At 41.0% G+C, this 19,763-nt stretch overlaps 1 protein-coding gene across 1 annotated transcript in view; it reads right to left on the reverse strand.

Moving 5' to 3' along the window:
- The window catches only part of LOC117262831 (polypeptide N-acetylgalactosaminyltransferase 10-like), a 90,102-nt gene that overhangs the window by 42,506 nt on the left and 27,833 nt on the right, over positions 1-19,763 (reverse strand). Inside the window, exon 4 of the mRNA XM_078172629.1 lies at positions 15,041-15,207. Within this exon, the coding sequence (XP_078028755.1) occupies positions 15,041-15,207 (167 nt within the window). The remainder of the gene's footprint in view (positions 1-15,040; positions 15,208-19,763) is intronic.

Genomic DNA, 19,763 nt, shown 5'->3' on the forward strand with positions numbered 1-19,763 from the left:
AATGTTTACTGACTGATTCCGGACTTCGTCGTCGCAGCGCTGTCGTCATCTGTTTAGCTCGCCTCTGGCCCGCCTATATCAGATACACTGATGTGACTGGTGCAGCTTGGTTTCATGGGCATGGGTAATGAGCATCATTACTGATTGCCAGAGTGACCCGCTGAGCAAATTCAAATTGTGCTCTCACAAGAACTCTGGATTTCCAGGGTAGGACTTTCCATGTCCACCTACAACATACAAGCCTGGGTGCGTTGGTTGTTGACGTTCTGGGACACCATGTCAAGTTCTCTTCTTTCAAGATACACTTCTGTTTTCACAGGATATTTAACGTTTACATGCACTACATTGGTACAACACCGCAAATTGGCTTTTTTCTTCCTTCAACAACAAACGCACATGGTTGACTTTAGGCAACAAAAACACGTGGTTAGGTTTAGGAAAACAGAACAGGGTTTGGCTTTAGAATCTTATGAGATGCGAACACTGCTCTCCGTTAAACTATAACAGCAACTGGCCACGTATAATTCTGATGTTAAAGGCTTTTTTGTTGGCTTCTGACGCTGCAACTCACTGCCCAAGCGCCGGATTTCGACGACTATGGAGTGAGACCGTGCTCCAATTTACTGTAATGCAGCCATTAAAACCACGAAAACAACACTTACAATATAACCATATCCAAAATCTAAGAAAATATCTTGTCTCATGTCATGATATCAATATAATACTGATATATTGCCTAGCCCTACTTGGTAGTTATGAAAGGGAAGGGATGATAAATGACAAAACATTGGGAGAGAATTACAGTCAAGTATCTTCAAAGAGAATGTCACTGTTTAAAACACTTCTGTATAAACAGCACTGGTGCACTACTCATCCAGGCCTGAGACTAATTATGTGGAAGTGTCTTGTTCGTATAATAACATTTTGAGCAGAAATGCACGCATTTGCGAAGCACTGAGCATATGACTGGATAAATGAGACTTGGATTACACTGCAGAAGTTGTGTGAGAGTTTGTAAACAGATATTCTGTATGATTTTGCCGTTGTTAAATGTTAAACGTTACCGTTCAGTGGGTCTCAGCTTTGAATTGAGAAACGCAATATGTTTTTCAGACTGTGAGTTATTGCCACATAGTTTTAAACGAATAGTCATGACTATATTAAACACAAAAACAAACCAACTTCTTGGCAACTCACTTCACCCCTTTGAAACCCCACTGTGACATGGCCAAGGGGAATGAATGAACAACACCTCTCCCTGCATCATTAACTCCTGTCAGCCTGATGAACAAAGCTTTCAGCCCCAAACTGCTCTACTGGTGCTGTTTGTTTGCTGGTAGACTCAGGCAGTGGTGGTACTGGCCTATTCCCTGGTGTCAAGGTGTGAATATGTACAACGTTCCCCCACAGCTATGGATGTAAACAATGTTTTGTTTTGTTTTAATGATCTTGATTTCATTAAAAAACTTCACAGTCCCAAATTAATACAAATTAAAAACATCTTAGATCATTTGCAGACATGCTTAATATGAAGGCTTTGTTTAACCAACATATAGTTAACATTTTGATGATCACAAAGCAAATAATGGTAGCATTATGTTTCCTTTGCGGCGGACAGAAGCTGTAGTCACAACGGATACGATGGACTCCAACAGCAGCCCACTGTGAAAAACCTTTGACAGGAAGTTGTGAGATTACTGCTGCAAAATTCACTTCCTTTTTATTCTATTTATTTATTTTTCATACTAAATATGTTTCAAATAATCACGTTTTCACCTAAAAATAGCTATATACTGTGCACACCTTGTCACTTGCATGGAAAACTTAACACCTAACTGCATTAAAGTGAACAAATGGTAGCTGTAATTTGGCTATATAACTAAATAGAATAAATGGCTATGGTTATGTGGCAGAGCTTCAGGCCTGTGGCAGAAATGTAGAAGCAATAAGGGTATTTAGCAATTAATTGAGAGTGTGATGAGTAACTTACTGAGCTTACAAAAGGAGTGAGATGTTACTATTACTGTTTTGGTACATTCTTCCCTTGAAAACAGGTCCCAGTTGGAATCCATTATAACCACTTGGAATCCAATTGGACGACAGCAGCTGTCCACCATGAAGGAGCAAGCTACAAACATTTCAGAGCCCCATGTCAAGGCTTTTGATACTTAGACATTGATTCTTGGTGGAGTATTCCCACTGGATGAGCTATTCTAAGTCAGCAGCAGTCAGGATTGGGAGCAGAGGTGAGGTCTGAAAATATGAGTACTGCAGTAACTGAACTGATTCTGGTGGATCCACAAGTCAGATTTAGGGAGCTTTGATGATCTGATCCCGAGAAAAGCTGGAAAATGATGGAACATGTGAGGCTCCAGCACGCAGGCACACACTCACACACAGTCTTACATACAGCGTTGCCTCTCCCCGCCTTCCATGCGCTATTTTCTGTTCCCTGATGTTGAGAGCAGAGAGGCAGCTTTCTCGTCTTTTCTGTTTCTGTATGTGACAAGTTACAGCTATTTTCCCTTTCCCCGTCTGGCCATAAATCCGTGAAATGACTTGGGCTCCACCAGCAGAATTCATTGCTCATGCTCATCCACCAATGCTATGCTGCCAGGCACACACCCAAGCGTTTACCCAGTGTGACCGTATTTTCACAGCAGCAGGGAAGCTTTGGGTGTCAGTCTATTATTATAATCACATTAAGGTTGGGGTAGATGTTAACCATTTTACAGGGGTTAACAAACCCAGTTAACACTACATATGATATTTAATCTAAACTGGGAGTGGCTGATGATCATCAAGAAAAATAAGTGGAAGAAGGGCATTGGTCACCTGATCAGATCTTGGAAAGGCATTCACAAAAGGTTCCTTTCATTTGTTAGAGTCTGTTAGATTAGCAGTGTAATAAGCTCCAAGTGTACTGTAAAGACAATTTAATTGAAAAGAGATTGGAGTAAAATACTGGCAAGTCCAATGTGATTTATTCTTTAATGCTGGATTTTTTTTGGAGGGAATTACTGTGTGACAGATGGACAGATCCAGAGTAACAGCAGACAGACTGAAGCCAGTGGTAAAGATTTTTCTCTGACTTTGAATAAAGCAATCTGCATGAGGTCAGGTCTTCTTCCCAGTTTGCAAAGTGGATGAAAAAGATGAAGTTGCTATTTGTGGTTTGGCAGCACAATGACATTTAGACTATTTTGAAATAAACCAATATTAGTGGCCATCACATCAAATCTGAGAACGTTTTATTCAAGAATATATTTCACATATGGGGTTTAAATTTAGATATTTCACTATATTAAGGAGGGACGAAGAAATGGGGAGATATAAAAGAGCCGCTGTCAGCTCTGATAGCAACACTTGCTCATTGTCTGTAGCTCAGTGTCACGCTTGAGCTGCTGACTGTAAATCAGATCTGCCTGCAGGTCAGATGTGGGAACACAGTGAGGGTGAGAAAGGCAGAGCGAGGGATAAACAGAGAAGCAGAGACTGAATGACAGGGGTCACTCTACCCTGACATGATGAAAGGGCTTTCACTGAAACCTGTAATTAAAGGAAATATTATGTGGAAGGTGTAAAAATAAGGATAGGGATAAGGAGAGTGTGAAGGAGTGAGTGGATTTTATAATTTACTCTCTAACAAGACTGAAGGGCCATTATATGTAGGAGGGAGAGGGCAGATGCTTTAGTGCCAAATCTGCAATCTGCAGCAGAGTTTAAATTAAGAGAATAAAAAGAAAATGAAAATGCTCCGTCCTTAGTTTCCACTGTTATTTGACAGCAGTGGGGGGGGGGATTGCATGGATATCTTCTTTTTAGTGGAAAACTGTTACCTTTCGTAATTTGAAAAGGCAAGAAAAGCACTAGTCCAACTATGATAGTACAAAATAAGCATGATGGGACAATCTCCGGTCCTCATCTAACTAGAAATAGAGCATTTTTCTTCTAAGAATCCAATCACAGCCAAGGTCATGAAATTGTATTGATACAAGGATTAGGATAGTAAAAAGATAATTAGGGAACTTGTTTTCCTGTGCATTCTGCTTGATTAGTAGAGTGAAAAAAAGAAGAAACGTGAGCAAACCAAACCTTGATTGAGAATCTTAATGTATTTCACTACATGTTCTGAATTAAATGGAGTTGGTATATGAGCGAAAGGCAAAAAGCCTGTAAAAGTCCATCATTCTAAACTACAGTTAGATGCTTATATCTGATTTGCAGTTCCAGGGTGCCGATCAAAAGGGTTTATGGCAGATCTTAAACAGAGCCAACTGTTCTCATTCCCAGGTTGTCAAATACTGACCCTTTGTCACACCCCTCGGTAGGGCATTAACAGAAAAGTCTATTTGTCGATGTGTCAACGTCAGTGGCACAAGTCAACACCCCCCGGGAGGAGTCGACAAGTCGTGTGTTTTTTCCACCTCTCTCTCTCTGTGTGCTTGTGTACGGAATGCAATCGCTGCCTTGACAGTGTACTATAAGCGGAGCAGACTCCGCGAGGAATGTCCGCAGTCATTCGGGCTTTCATAGTTGAGCGCACTTCCGCGTTGTAGTTTCCTGTAAAAATGTCCGTTGTAAAATCTGAGCTTTGCGCGCACAGGGCTTGCGGACGTCCACTTTGAGTCCGCACGGACCTCCGCAGAGTTCGTTCTGCGTACGTTCCACCCAAGTATGTTCAGGCCTTGACAGACACACATCACATGTGTGGAGATACTTCACTTTCCTCTGCTGTGTCAATATGATGACGTCATCAAATGACTTGTCGATTCGACTCGACTTTATTGACAGATAAGTCGACCTGAAAAAAATCAAAGTCGTTAATGCCCTACCCCTCGGTGTCTGAAACGAACACACAAGGCACCCTTTAGCATCTGTATGAGACACACTGGGCTTTCAACTAACTCCAATGTAAGCCCATATGAAACCAAAAGTCAGTGTCATTTAAACCCAAACCATGATCCTTTCCTTAACCAAACCAGGTAGTTTTGGTGGCCAAAAACAAACCCCAAACAGACACAGTCAAAGCTGACAGTAGAGGGGTACCTAGAGTGTTATGGTTTGAAGCATATGGCCACTGACCAAGTTGCTGTATTTGACAAGTTAGGAGTGAGAACGTGTTGGTAGGGCATAGGTTTCATTCCAAACTATTGTAAAATTGGGTTTCTTTTGAATGTGAAGTGGTCTGGATGAGAGTCAGCACCTCCAAGTTTGAGGCCATGGTTCTCTGCCGGCAAACTGAGGATTGCACCCTCCGGGTTGGGAGTGAGTTACTGCCCCAAGTGAGGGAGTTCAAGTATCTCGTCTTGTTCATGAGTGAGGGTAGAATGGAACTTGAGATGGATCAATGGGTTGAAGCAGCATCTGCAATAATGTGGGCGCTGCACTGGATCATCGTGGTGAAGAGAGAGCTAGGCCAGAAGATAAAGCTTTGAATTTACTGCTCTAACTACCTTCCAACCCTCACCTATGGTCAGGAGATCTGGTTAGTGACCGAAAGAATGAGGTTGCTGATACAAGCAGACGAAATGAGTTTCCTCCAAAGGGTGTCTGGGTTCAGCCTTAGAGACTGGACATAAGGAGGGAGCTCGTAGTAGAGCCGCTGCTCCTTCGTGTTGAAAGGGGTCAGTTTAGGTGGTTCGGGCATCTGATCATGATGCCTCCTAGGCGCCTCCTGTTAGAGGTGTTCTGGATACTTCCCACCGGGAGGAGACTCCGGATTAGGCCCAGAACACACTGGAGGGATTATAGACCTTGTCTGGCCTGAGAACTTCTTAGGATCCCTCTGGAGGAGCTGGAAAGTGTTGCTGGAGAGAAAGGTGTCTGGAATACTTTGCTCAGCCCGCTGACCCTATGACCTGGCTTTGGATAAGCAGTTGAAAATGGATGGATGGATGGATGGATGGTTTCTCTCACACTCCCTTTTGGTAAGCTGGTTTATTAATTTAGAAAAGTAGAAGTAAATCCAGTTATAAAGTGCATAACTAAAGTCGTACGCAATTAGCAACCATCTGAAGTGAAGAGCACCACTGCTAACATGACCTCACTGGTTTCAAAACATCTTGCCAAAAGACTGCATTGAAAATTAGCCTGCTGGCTAACACGGAAATGTTGATTAAAGTGTGTTATCCCTGTAAATAAGTAAATAAAACAGCAGGCGAAATAAATGCACTTGAAATATATGAGTTTTAAGGAAAATTAGCAGTGTCACCACACAAGACTGCACTATTGCCTGGGGGAAACTGTGAAACTTGGAGAAACTGTGTCCTTGGTGGCTAACCCCCCTAAAAAAAACCACAGGTGTGAACAGACAGATTGTGGTTTGATGAATGAAAGCACAAGAGGTTACTCTCACAGGCAGTTTTCCCACCATACCTCTGGGGCTCTCATTGCTATGATATCTCTCTAAAATCACTGCTACCTGACAAAAAACATTTGTCATCTGCGGCTCGCTGTGAAACAGGTGGCGTCTAAACATGGGGTTTTTTACATGTCTCCTAAGAGCCGCTTGGACGTTTGGTTTTAGTCTTTAGAAATCTGTAGGAGAATGTTGGCAGACTGCTGAGTGACTACACCAACACTGTTTTAGTACATCATACCCTTTTCATGTTTTGAGCCAGCAATGTAAATATGTGCATTAAAGAATTCACCTGCTGTTGGTGAGCTTTCCTAAAAAATGTGGTCTTGTTGCCGCACTGTTAAAGCAGTTGGGGCAAAAAATTGACAAATTTGTTCAGATGCAGTGAGAGAGTCAGTGTGGGGAGGATGCAGTTTTGCAGAAATGATCCACATCTCTCCATGATCTGATAAAGGTTTGTGATCCTCAGTAGATAATAAAAACTGTCTGGTGGAACTTACTGAGCCATGGGAGGAGGGTGGCCAAGCTTGAAAACTTTGGCCTCTGGTGCAAGACTGCAAAGATAAAAGATGAAAAGCTTTCCCAACAGCAGCATCAGTATGGCTATGCAATATTGCTGACACCTTTCAGCATTAACAAGAAGATGAAAACTGAATAATGTCAGAAAAGCCACTGTTGACTCTGAATGCATCTATTAATGTATGCTACGAATGTGTAAATAGATGTGTAACAGCCCACAGGGATGAGTGGTCGACTGGCTACCAGTTCCTGCAGATGATTTGCTCCTTCCTTATGCTAATCAACTATGGGTGTTTGCAATTCCAATCTGATTCTCTATACCAAAATGAGACTGTTGTTTGAAGAAACAGACTGTTAATGAATGGCTATAAATCACACATTTACTCTGCGCGGCGCTCTGCCACTCAGAGTGTGGTGTTCTGAATAACTGAACCAGACATTCCAGCAGCGCTCCAAATTCACAAGCAGTCCAGTTTGTGCCAGACTGTGCTCCTAATGCACCCACTATAAAGAGCCAATATGGTGGCAGATGTGCTCCAGAAGTTTGTAGGGGTGGACTACTGTTTATATTGATCTTGTTTTCTCTTGTCTATCTTAGTTAGTGAGGTAAATCATTGGAAATTAGTTTGTTTATTTTGCTAGGTTATGTTGCGTATACCTTCCCAGTATGATTTTTGCCCACTCTGAAGTCACATGTCAGCTACATAAATTTTGAAACACACTGTAAATAAACGCATGATGTTAAACTCTCAGTGATCTGTCTTGTGGCTGCTTGGAAGATGGATAGCTGAGCCTTCTTCATGTTGTGTCTTGGCCACCTGTAGACAGGGCATAGCACTTGATCATTCTCGGAACCCATCGGCTGTATTCGGCGTCTGACTTCCGGCAGACGGCGATACAGCCTCTGGGGGCAGACCCCCGATTTTTTTGGCATTTCGGTTTGATTTGGGCGGAGGAGGTGAATTTCCGTTTCCGACTTCCGTTTATATATAAGTAAATATGCTGAACCATTGCGATGGATTCAGAGTTTGCAGTGACGCCAATTATGTTCCGCCTCGTTAGTTCACCGCACGGACTGTTTAACCTGGCAACAACTGCAGCCGGCTCAAATGTGATTGGTCAATATCACGTGGACTACAAACAGCCTACAACCAGAAACCAGGGCTCTTCCGCTCTTCTTCCGGAGGCAAGATCTCCGGGGTTTGCCTACAGACTCTACATTCACTAAATAGAGACTAGCACTTGATTAACTGGATGCCATCACACCATATCTCCGAAGTTTAGATTTAAATCTTCAAAGATGTGAATGAAGGATGAGTGACATAATCGAGTTTGAAGAGAACAGCTGTTTCATTTTAGCTTGTTTAAACAGCATCAAAGCTCCACAGCAAGTTGATAAGGGACAGAGAAGGGTTGATATGGAAAACCATGCTCACTCTCAGCAACACTGGAGGGATTCTTTAACAACCACATTAATAAAACTCGAGGTCACTTCTATAATTACAACATGTGTAAGATTACTCACCTTACAGGCAAACTTCACAATGTTAAAAAAAAACTGCCTCATCATGAGTTAATTTGCTCCAGGATAACTGCTACAAGCAGTTCTGGTGCATAATGAAGTTATAAATATAACAGGGCATTAGTATGACTGTGGGCTCTGTGGAGCTGTTAAGCAGAGCGAGGTAACTCAGCGTCAGCAGAACTGATTGGGAAGGTTTCTTCCCATCTGTGAGTGTGTATTATGAAAAGAGAAGTACCTTTGTCAGGGTGGGCCGGGACGTTAATGACTCGCATAGATCGATTCCGTTTTGTGAATGAGAATTAGATCACGAGCTGCTAAAGAACAATCATCTTTTATTTCAACTCTCACTAAAGAGACCAAGCTAGAACAACATTAGCTGTGCTGTTAGCTAGTTTACTAGGTAGTGAAATACTAGATCATGACCAAGATCTGGAGATCCTTTCATTTCTGACACTTTTTTTTTTTGGTTTTAATTTTGTCTGATTACTCAAACATGGGGTACATCAGAAACCAAAAACCATACCTGAATTCTTTTATGCTGTTGGTGTATAGTGTATAGGCTAGTTGAACACTATGTAAATATGAGAGTTGAGGAATCACATACTGATATCCTTTGGTTACCTAATTTACAGTTAATGTTACTAATTATCTGATATGAATAGACTATACTGGTATACAGCTTCAATTTCACAGAGTAAATTGATTGTAAGGAACAAAACATTTAGTGGGAACAAGCCCTCTCAAGGACAGACTCGTGGGCACCCATAGAACTCATTTTCATTCAGATATCTTGAGGTGAGAGTTCAAGGAACCCCTTTTAAAAATTGCCATGCCATTTGTTCCCTCGCCAAAATGTAGCCTAAGTTTGGAGCGTTATTCAACCACCTTCACACCAAGCTACGCCAATATAGTTGGTGCAAATGGATATCTTAGGTCAGGGGTCGACAAGGCTCTCATCAAGTGTTTGAGTGTGTAGCCTTTGTGTGTCCTTCCCTTTGTATCATTCTGTATCACCTCTCTAAATTTGGAGGTGTTTGCAGGTCCATGAACACATCGTGAAACTCCTCATACAATATCTTTCATCCCCCGCTCGATAGGTTGCCAAAGCATGAATGTTCAGTTGGTAATTTAAGGATCGATGCTGACCTGTGGTTCAGTCATGTGAAGAGAAAAAACTAATTTCAATAGACAGACTGGCTCCTCCTTTTAGAACGTGTCCACCCTGCCTGTTTTTTTCGTCAAAGGACTGATTAGACAGTTTGTCAGATAGAATGTGAGGACCCTTGTGGTGACTTCATGAGGATTTAAAACATTTGGCTTGCAAGTGTGGGTCAGAAAAGGCCTGAGAGCCTATAAACAACAACACACAATAACAGAAATACAACAGTTTTTTTATATATAAATTCACAAACATTGCTGTAAAAAGGTATTGAGATAAGAAAAGACCACCAAATATCTACACTGTTATAGTTGATTAATTTAGTTTAAAAGAAATAGAATTCCAGAGAATAAGAAAGTCCACCATGGATGACTTGCCTTTATTTTGTAAGAGCTACTGTGTGTGTATAAATTAGAACTGGAACAAAATAAAACATCTGTAAGGTTTTACTGACATTAAACTTGGCTAAGTGTTGTGGATCTAATTCTCTCTCCCTGTGGGTATGTTGTTGTGTTTAAATGATTGTTTTAGTGGTTCCTGCTGTGCTGCCTTAAATGCACTGCACAACCCCACGGGTGTTTTTTATTAATTTATTTTTTATGCTGCTCTGATTAAAAGTGGGTGAAACTATTCTGGGATGTATGTGAGGTCACCAAATTCCTTGAATTAATTCTGAATGACAAAGATGCAATTTGTATTGGAAGTGGTGCCAAAAAGCTGACAAGAAAGTCAGGAAGATGTCAATCAAACAGTCTGAATGCACCGAACACCTGAGGTGAGGGCTAATCAGCCAGGATAAGTTAAATCACCTGTGTAGGTGCACCATAGTTGTGCAGGGCTTTTCAGTCTGTGCATGCACTCCTCTTTCCAGGTCACACAAGTCAACATGCTGTTGCATGTAGTTACTGTAAAAAGTCCGGCTTACAAACAGATTGCTTATTTCAGGGATTTTTTTTTTGCTGTTGTTAAGAAATGAAGTGTATTGACTAAGATCCGTTTTGATTATTATTTCAATTCATTTTAATTTAATTTAATATTGTTTTATTTTATTTTATTTTTTGCTGAAGCCTACACTCATTTAACTTTGCCAAAAAAACAAACAAAAAAAAGCTTTAGGGGCTGAATCCTAAGTACACAGTGAAACACACAGAAACACATTTTTCTCTTCTTTCCTACAATCTTACAGAAAGTTATTCCTCAGCTTGGTAAATTAATGTGTGAACCAGAAATTAAGCACCACACTGGAAGTATAAACCACATTTTATAATCAATCACGTTTTCCTCTCCCCCGATGGAATGCACATGCTCCCTAATTTATTATGCAAGGGTTCAATGCTGAACATTGATTTGTGGGATTCTGCACAGAAACTCTCCAGGATTATTTTCTCTGACATTGTAACACCAGCCGCTCAACCAGAGACCAGAACTGATTGAAGTTCACTTTGTCCTCGTGTCTCCAAAGCCTTAATTACAGCCCGACTCATTTCTTATCAAAGGACAGTGGCAGTGAGAGGGAGTGTTAGAGCAGACGGCCTGCAGAGGTTAAATCCCTTCCCCGCAGCTGTGTAATGTTTTCCCATCCATCCTGAAGACAGAGGGCCCAGACCCATCCATGGTTCCAGGCTATTTTCACACAACTGAGCTGTTCTTTGCCTCCCACCCACAGGGACGTGTGAGGGGAGAGGGAAAGGGATGTTGTAGGAAAAGGTTTGCAATTTTCTCTGTCTGAATTTTTATATAAAGCTTCATTCATTTTGATTAAAAGTGCTGAACAATCACTTGTAAGGTAAAATTGATGTGTTCATGATGTGACCTATTGATTTCCTTCCTGTGGTTATTTGCCTTAGAAGGACCTGGAAAAAGGGAGCTGTGATCCCATTCCCTCAAAATAAATAAATAACTAAATAAATATCATATTTCTGTAGCACTACTTTCACCATTTTTTGTTATACTCCACTGCAGCAGTAGTGGGAGGGTTCGGTCTCTGAGCTCTGATGGGTGTTAACCTCTAAATGAGTCTGAGGCAGTGGAACATCTCATTACCGTGGAGACGAGAGGTAAACACATCCTTCAACGAGGGACCGTGACAGAGAGCACTAATTAACAAGGAATTAAACACTTTCTTAAGAGGGCTAGTGAAGGGAGAGTGAAAGAGAAAATAACACTCAGACAGGTGCGCGCGCACGCGCACACACACACACACACACACACACACACACACACACACACACACACACACACAACGCTATGCAACAATGGAGAGGAGATGATTACTACAAAGAGCTGCTGAGGAGCCAGAGATACACAAACAAAAGCAAACCCACACATGCTGAACAGAGTGGACCAGGGCGGTACACACTGCAGTAGTGAAGTATTTTTCCTTTGTAAGATGTGGTTAAATTTTCATAATTCCAGTAGAAATTATGCAGCTGTCATTAAATGACCAATTACTGCAGTCTTCAGCTACCAAGAGACATTCTGCCGAACATGTGCTACAAATGTCTTCACTCCCTCCAAGTAAACACAGACTTTTTTCCCTGAGCATTTATTCACCAGAAAATATCTGACTGCACACTTGATGTACATCTCACATCCATCCAGCTTGTTATTTTCTGCAGCTTGTGAGCATCCAGGTCGACTCTTCATTCATTAAGATGTACACATTGCTGCCACAGATGCACTGCCACTTAAAAAGCTCAGAGAAATAAGCATTTTACATTCATTTTTCCAACCCAGGTTGTAACAGAAAGGTTTGAATCTGAATTTGAGACTTTCCGAGCTTGTGTCTTCACACCGTGTAGCGAAAACACACCTGCCTCAATGGTAACAAATTTCAGGTGTTTCTTACACACTGTTTGTACGTATGACTATGAAAAGTAGTACATCACAATTCATATATTGTGGTATAATTCTGCTGCGAGGGTCCAAAGGACAGAGGGATGTGTGATATTGGGCTTATAAATAAAATTAATTGATTGAATTGACTATATATAACTCATGTAATCATGAGCCAGTAATATGTGTATAATTCATGTAATCAGGAAGGCTGTGATCATGTGACCATTGCATTGACAGAAGTAAAGAAGGAAGTAGTATAAAGACCACGTGAGGAGGCAGCTTGGCGGTGGCGGATGGGTCATACAACATAGGACTTTCCACCAGGAGACTGGTGTTCGCAATCGTGTGAAACCAATGGTAGGTCTCAAATCACATACTTTCGTTAGTTCACTTCTATATAGAATACTATGTGCACTATGTACTCATTGGCGTAGTGCGCGAATTTTGACAGGGTAGTGTTGTCTCAAACCTAGTCTCTATACAGACTCGACTTTCAGTGAATGTAGAGTCTGTAGGCAAACCCCGGAGATCTTTCCTCCGGAAGAAGAACGGAAGAGCCCTGGTTTCCGGTTGTAGGCTGTTTGTAGTCCGCGTGATACTGACCAATTACATTTGAGCCGGCTGCAGTTGTTGCCAGGTTAAACGGTCCGTGCGGTGAACTAACGAGGCGGAACATAATTGGCGTCACTGCAAGCTCTGAATCCATCGCAGTGGTTCAGCATATTTACTTATATATAAACAGAAGTCGGAAACGGAAATTCGCCTCCTCAAACCGGAACGCCAAAAAATCGGGTTCTGCCCCCAGAGGCTGTATCGTCGTCTGCCGGAAGTCAGACGCCAAATACAGCCGATGGGTTCCGAGAATGTCTCAAACCAAACACGGCTGTTGTGCATTAGCTAGTTAGCAAACTAGCATTAGCATTCGCATTAGCATTCGCATTAGCATTCGCGGTACCAAATCATTGGTACCAAATCATTACAGACTGCTATATAATTATATATATATATATATATATATATATATATATACTAAATATTTTAATCATATCTTTATTATATCCATATACTTTCTTAGAGCAATACATGCCAACCCTCCCAGTCAGAGACTGCACGAAAAGTTTGTTGGGGTAGTTGGAACTGAGCAGGTACGAAACACACACACATGCACTTGTAGTTGTAGTTGAGTAAATGGCAAATAAACAGCTCTTGAATCTTAATCAAATCCAAATATTGAGATAAAGTTTGTTTCTTTTGAAGACTCATTCAATGAACATGATTCATGAGGAGTATTTCACACCAAACGGTTTGCTAATTAGTGGCTATTGGTAAGACAGATGGTGGTTCGACAACTGCGCAGATAGCTGGCATTCATCTGAACCTATCAAGCCAGTACACAATGTAGCATAAAGCAGATACAATATATGTATATATATATATATATATATATATATATATATATATATATATATATATATATATATATATATATATATATATATATATATATATCAGAGTAGGCCAAGCCACAGAGTGTCTTCTCTTTGCTTGGGTGAGAGAAGGATGGGCAGCTTAAAGGTACTTTAGGTCAGACATCATTTAGCACGAACTCTGGGCTTTCACAGGAATGCTCACCCAACTTTTGGCACATTTCTCTGCTGCTTAGAGTCGATGGAAAATGCTGTAATGATTCTACTTGTTCTGTTTTCTGGTTTGAGCTTTAGAGCTGAAATGTCTCACATAATGTGCCATTCTCAGATGAAAGTGTGAGGTCTCTCCACAAAACCAGTCCACATGGTGCTTGTAGTCTTGCAAGGCTCACTATGCATTTCATTAAGACAGGTTTCATCAACAGCTGACAGTATGTTTTATCACTGTGACTGACCCTTTCCTAAACCTGATCTCTGGTGGCAGAAAGAGAGATCCAGCATGTCAAGTTATCATCTAAGAAATTCCCAATAGTCTGCTGATTAGATTAGTTTCCAGCGGCCCGGTTTAGTCTCTTCTTTGTGAATGTTCCCATGCTAATATCTCAGAACCAGAGCTTACATAATTTAGGTGGATTTGTGAGGCTGAATGTGAGGAGGTCAGAGACAGACTGAAAATTTTTTAAAACCCTCTTGGACGAGGAGTTTTTCTTTCAGAAGTGTATGAGGCTTCAAAGGAGGTTGGGAACCCTGAATTCTTCGCCCCCTGGCTGGGTAGTTATTGTGTCTTTGGTCTGATCAGTAACTTTACTTTTCTGCTATTTGGCTGGAAAACTCTTCCTCGCAATCCCTTGAAATTTTAACTCCCAGTCCCCTGATGGATGGAGAACATGCTCACCTGTCAGCACCGTCAGGAATACAAATGAGTTCCTCCCTTCCCAGAAAACACTGACTAGACACTAAACAAACAAGCCACTGCTACACATGGAGGCTTCTGTGACTCAGGTCCATTCAATAAGATACTATTATTCTTCAGTCAGTATGTTTACCTGCCTCTTGATGCTACAAGGTTTTAGCATCGCATGGTGAATTTTATTTATCTTATTGAATATAATGAGAAAGTGCACTGTGTTGTGAACAGAAGTCACTGATGGAAACGTCACAAATCAGACACTGTTTTTCTGGCACAGTGTGTGAGTGTGTGTCCTCTGTACCTTTGTCGCTGAAGTCGTCTACCAGGATGACCTCTGCAATGAGCTGTGGAGGGGAGCGGTTGAGCACGCTGTGGACCGTCCTCAGCAGCGACGACCAGCCCTCGTTATGGAACGGGATGATGATGCTGGTGTTGGGCAGCTTCTCTGCATACAGCTTCTGTTTACAGCTGCAAACAGGCAAAAATAAATATGACTCTACGTGTGGTCATTTTTCAACTGTCCATGTTTTTCTACCTGCAGGTGTGGGAAGGTGGATGCTGGGTGTGCCGCAGCACCCCCTATTGACAAGGGGCTGAACAACACAGTCTGTAAATAGTTGGATATTTAACCGTAATTATTGGGCTGAACATTAAACGTTGAAGTGCATATGATAAGGTGTCTGTAAGAAAATATATGAAAAAAAGACTATAGACTACATTAGGTCACAGTGCAAGTGTCGGGGTCAGGTTATGGGTCGGCTAAACTGGGAAAGAGATTTTTGATAGTTGGAGTTAATCAACAGTCAGAAACAGTTAGAAAAAGACAGTTTTGAAGCTGCTTTTTGGATCCATAAAATTCCTTGGATGCAAGGGACTTACAGTGTGAGGGCATATAGCCACTGGGATGGAGTTTTATGGTCACTTACATTATTGATGGAGCAGATGACAAGTGGACATATGATTTGCCCCATGGAAGTGAGTGGCAACGGGACAACAAGATGTCTGGCTCTATTCAAAATGCAATATTAGAAATATTGACACATGCAGTCCATAGAGAAATAGTGAGTGAAGTGAAGGGATGCACATGCTTCTGACTAACAGCTGATGGAACCACTAATGTAAGTACATCTGTGGATTTTTCCTGTAGCCTCTGTGTAAGCTCTTGTACATACATAGTAATTCAGTAATGTATTTATACAGTGCAGCATCCCTTCAGCGAAAGTATGTTCCCGCAGGCCTGCATCCACCTTATTGAGGGAAGGAACAAAGCATCTCATTCACATCCCTCATCCAGCAACCTTTGTTCTGGTTACACACTTGCCTCCTCAGCAGATCTTGGGTCACTGAGGTGACATATGGATTAAGTGCTCAAATGTATGTGCCTGAGCAGGCTGAAGACAGCATTTCTACTCAGCTCACTGAAATCCACGTGCAATCTTCTCTGAAACCACTGTTCAATCCATTTTCTATCATTTGCTACACTGTGAAAATGGTATTTGCTCACCACTCAGAGAGAAAGAGAAGAAAACAAGGAGAAAACATTTTCAAAGAGCCCATTATTTTTCATATATACAGTACGTACATATCAATTTTTGGTTTTGACACCAAATTGTCTCCTGGTGTGTTGCAGAAAAATAATATAGAATGCTAAGATGATATAGATGATCACATTCTTTAAGAAAACAATGTTGTTTTGTCAGTGAAGACATATAGCTGGAGCTAAAAGTGAACGGTGAGGTGTAAAATAATCTGTCAAAAAAGAAATCTCTCAGAGCAACATGTGTTGTTGGGTGCCCTGACAGTGACAAAAATAAAATAAAATAAAATAAAATAAATTTAAAATAAAATAAAACAAATTAAAATAAATTAAAAATGAAACAAAATAAAATAAAACAAAATAAAATAAAACAAATTTAAAATAAAATAAAATAAAATAAATTTAAAATAAAATAAAATAAAATAAAACAAAATTAAAAAAAAAAGAAATTAAATAAAATTGCTAAGTAATGGATATAACCTCATAAGCTCCCTGCTGGACTGTGATTATGATTCTCCTTCCAGAATTTACAAAACTAAGGCTTCAGTTATGTGAAAAAATATGAGAAGAAACTGCTTCAAGTCTTCCATACCAAATGTCAAAATGCATTGTTTGGCACTGCCTTTAAAAACAACCCATATACGTGTTTTGTGATCAAGACAGCATTGTTAAACTAACATTGGTGGAGCCTTTCAACACCATAACCATAACATGTTTTTTCTGATCTGACACGACTATGGATAAGGTTTGGTTAGGTTGCCTGATGACAGAAGAGCATGTTAAAGTTTAGCACTTTCCTTCCTACATGGACGTTAAGGTACCATAGCGTCATTGCACTACTTTTATCTTCACTCCTGACAGACAAGACCCATAAAAACAAAATTAATCATGATAAAACAAGAATTCCACAGGTTTTATTTGGACCCTGAATGGAGCTCAGTGCAGCATCATCTGCAGTGAAGCCACTCACATGTCCCTCTTACATCAGAGACAGCTTCAGTATTATTATTTACAGCACATACAGCTCAGTTGCTGTAGCTGTGAACAAGTGCTCCGATGACAGGTAACAGCGATCACCTAGTACATGATCAACACAGCAGGCGGTGGGAACCCTTGCTCAGGAGGAAAGAGAGTTACGGCCCCCCGCTGATGGAGAGAGAGAAAGTGTGTAGCGAACTGTGTCAGTCGATCAATGTCCGTGTTGAACATCAGCCCGCGTGTTATTCATTCCAATATTAATGCTAGGAGACATGCAGGAGGAGTGATAGGCAGGCGGTCGGCTGGTGACTCTTAACAAACCCTGTCCAATTACACAGGGGATGGAGGTGTGCATTTGTGTGTGTGTGCATGTGTGCCTGTGCGTGCCTGTGTGTGTGTGTGCTTCAATTAAAATCTTGTCAGTGTGCAGAAATCGAATGTGTCAGTCGCAGGTCTGGAACTGTCTGCCTCTGAGGCACCGTCAACATGCCAATCACCAAGAGGCAGACTCTGCCTACAGGGCAGACTGGGTGAAGGAAGTGTAAGAGTGGGGGAGGGGGGGGCAGGTGTGTTCATTTGATTGGTCACAGGAGGGTGACAAGTGTCTGGCAGCCACTGGGGGCTACATCAACACCATTTACATGCTAATAATTCAATTACAACCACTTTAAAGCAAGAGCAGATTATAGCAGTTGTCAAGTAAACACTTGATGAAGGTACAGATAATGGGTGATGACTTGATTTAGTTAAGACTCGTCTACCTGAAGGCTTGATAGAGAAATATATTCAAGTTTTAACTTTGGCCTGGAACATTTCTCCGGACAGGTCTTGTATTGCTGCACACATGGATGGATTACTGAATGAGCCTACCAGCCAGAGGCCCAGGGGCCTTAAGTGTCAGGGGCCCCTTTAGCTTTCATCTGCAACAACATTTCACTCAAATTAACACATATTGACCAAGAAAAGTCTCAAAATAAACCCAAATAAGCATTAAATGACGACAAAGACACACAAACAACTACAAAGAGATGCAGAACAGCTGCAGAAAGAAAGAAGTAGACTCACGATGACTGTGAAAACGGGCAAAAGAACCACAAAGAGGCACAAAATGACAACACAGAGACTAACAATGACTACAAAGAGATGCAGAGCAACTACGAAAATGGGCAAAACAACCCACAAAAACACTACAAACAGACATAAACCCACAGAGAGATGTGCAACGACTACAAAAATACATAAAATGACAATAAAAAGAGGCTAAACAACTATAAAATCTGTGTTCTGTATCAGTTGAGGAGAGGTGGTGGGGCCGTCTGCATGTCTGCGCTCAGGGGCCCTTTGTCTCATAATCCACCCAGGGCTACACACCTTTAATATTTACTTATTGTATAGAACTGATGTGGTCTCAGTTACGTAAAAATAACATTAATAGCAGCTTTAATCAGGAAATATCAAAATGCTGTGTCATTGCTTTGATCAGCAAGTATAGACCTGAAAGACTTGGATCTTGACTTGCAATCCTCTTATGAAGATTTGTCTTGGACATGCCTAAAAAGACATGACTGGGCCAAAAGACATCAGACATACTCTGACATCTGCATGCACGAGTGTTGAAAATGGGCATGAGTGGATTTAATAAGAAGCTTAAGCCGCCTACCACGTCTGTCCTAAACCCAGGATTCACATTTTGCTCATGCACCTACATCAGTCAGCATTAGAACTAAAGCGCAGGCTTGTACAGAAACTAGCTATGCGAGGTTGATTTTAGGTGTTGCACTTTTTCTAAAGTACCTGTCAGCACAGACGAATCACTGCAAGAGACGTGTAAGGTCAGAGGAGGTCTGCTATTATAAACACTGATAAAAAACAAGAATCAGTCCTCCTGGGGAAACTGACAGACAGGAAGCGTTCAAAGCTGTTTTCCACATGAAAGAAACACAAGGGTCAAAAGTCAGATGTTAGTCCTCGTCAGGCAAAAGAAAAAGTGTTATTAAAGGCCTTCCACAATGCCATTCTGGGATTGAAAGGGAGCGCACAGTTCACAGGAGTCTGCAGAGGTCATGGCTTCTAAATTCTAAAACTTTAAAAAAAAAAAGAAAAAGAAAAAAAAAAAAAAAAAATAAATAAATAAATATATATATATATATATATATATATATATATATATATATATATATATATATATATATTTCCTGATGCAGCAGAGCTCCAGCAGTAATCCTTGACAAATACTGCACTATACACGCTCTCCACGACCTGCTATTCCCATGAGGATGAATACACAGGTGGATGTCAGGGATTTTCACAATACTGCCAATTTTTTTTATTTTTTTTTTTGACGCACTATATCAAGCAATCTTACACAACACATCTATATCACACCAAATCAGGTTTAATCATACCCACGATTGTGGTTATGATGGCATTAATTGCCGGGCTGTTTTTGGACTTGGCGTTTATTTATATTCATTAAATATTCCTCATCTGTGCATTTCACCAACAAGCC

Source organism: Epinephelus lanceolatus, chromosome 11, assembly GCF_041903045.1.
Source record: "Epinephelus lanceolatus isolate andai-2023 chromosome 11, ASM4190304v1, whole genome shotgun sequence".
Classification (NCBI taxonomy): Eukaryota; Metazoa; Chordata; class Actinopteri; order Perciformes; family Serranidae; genus Epinephelus; species Epinephelus lanceolatus.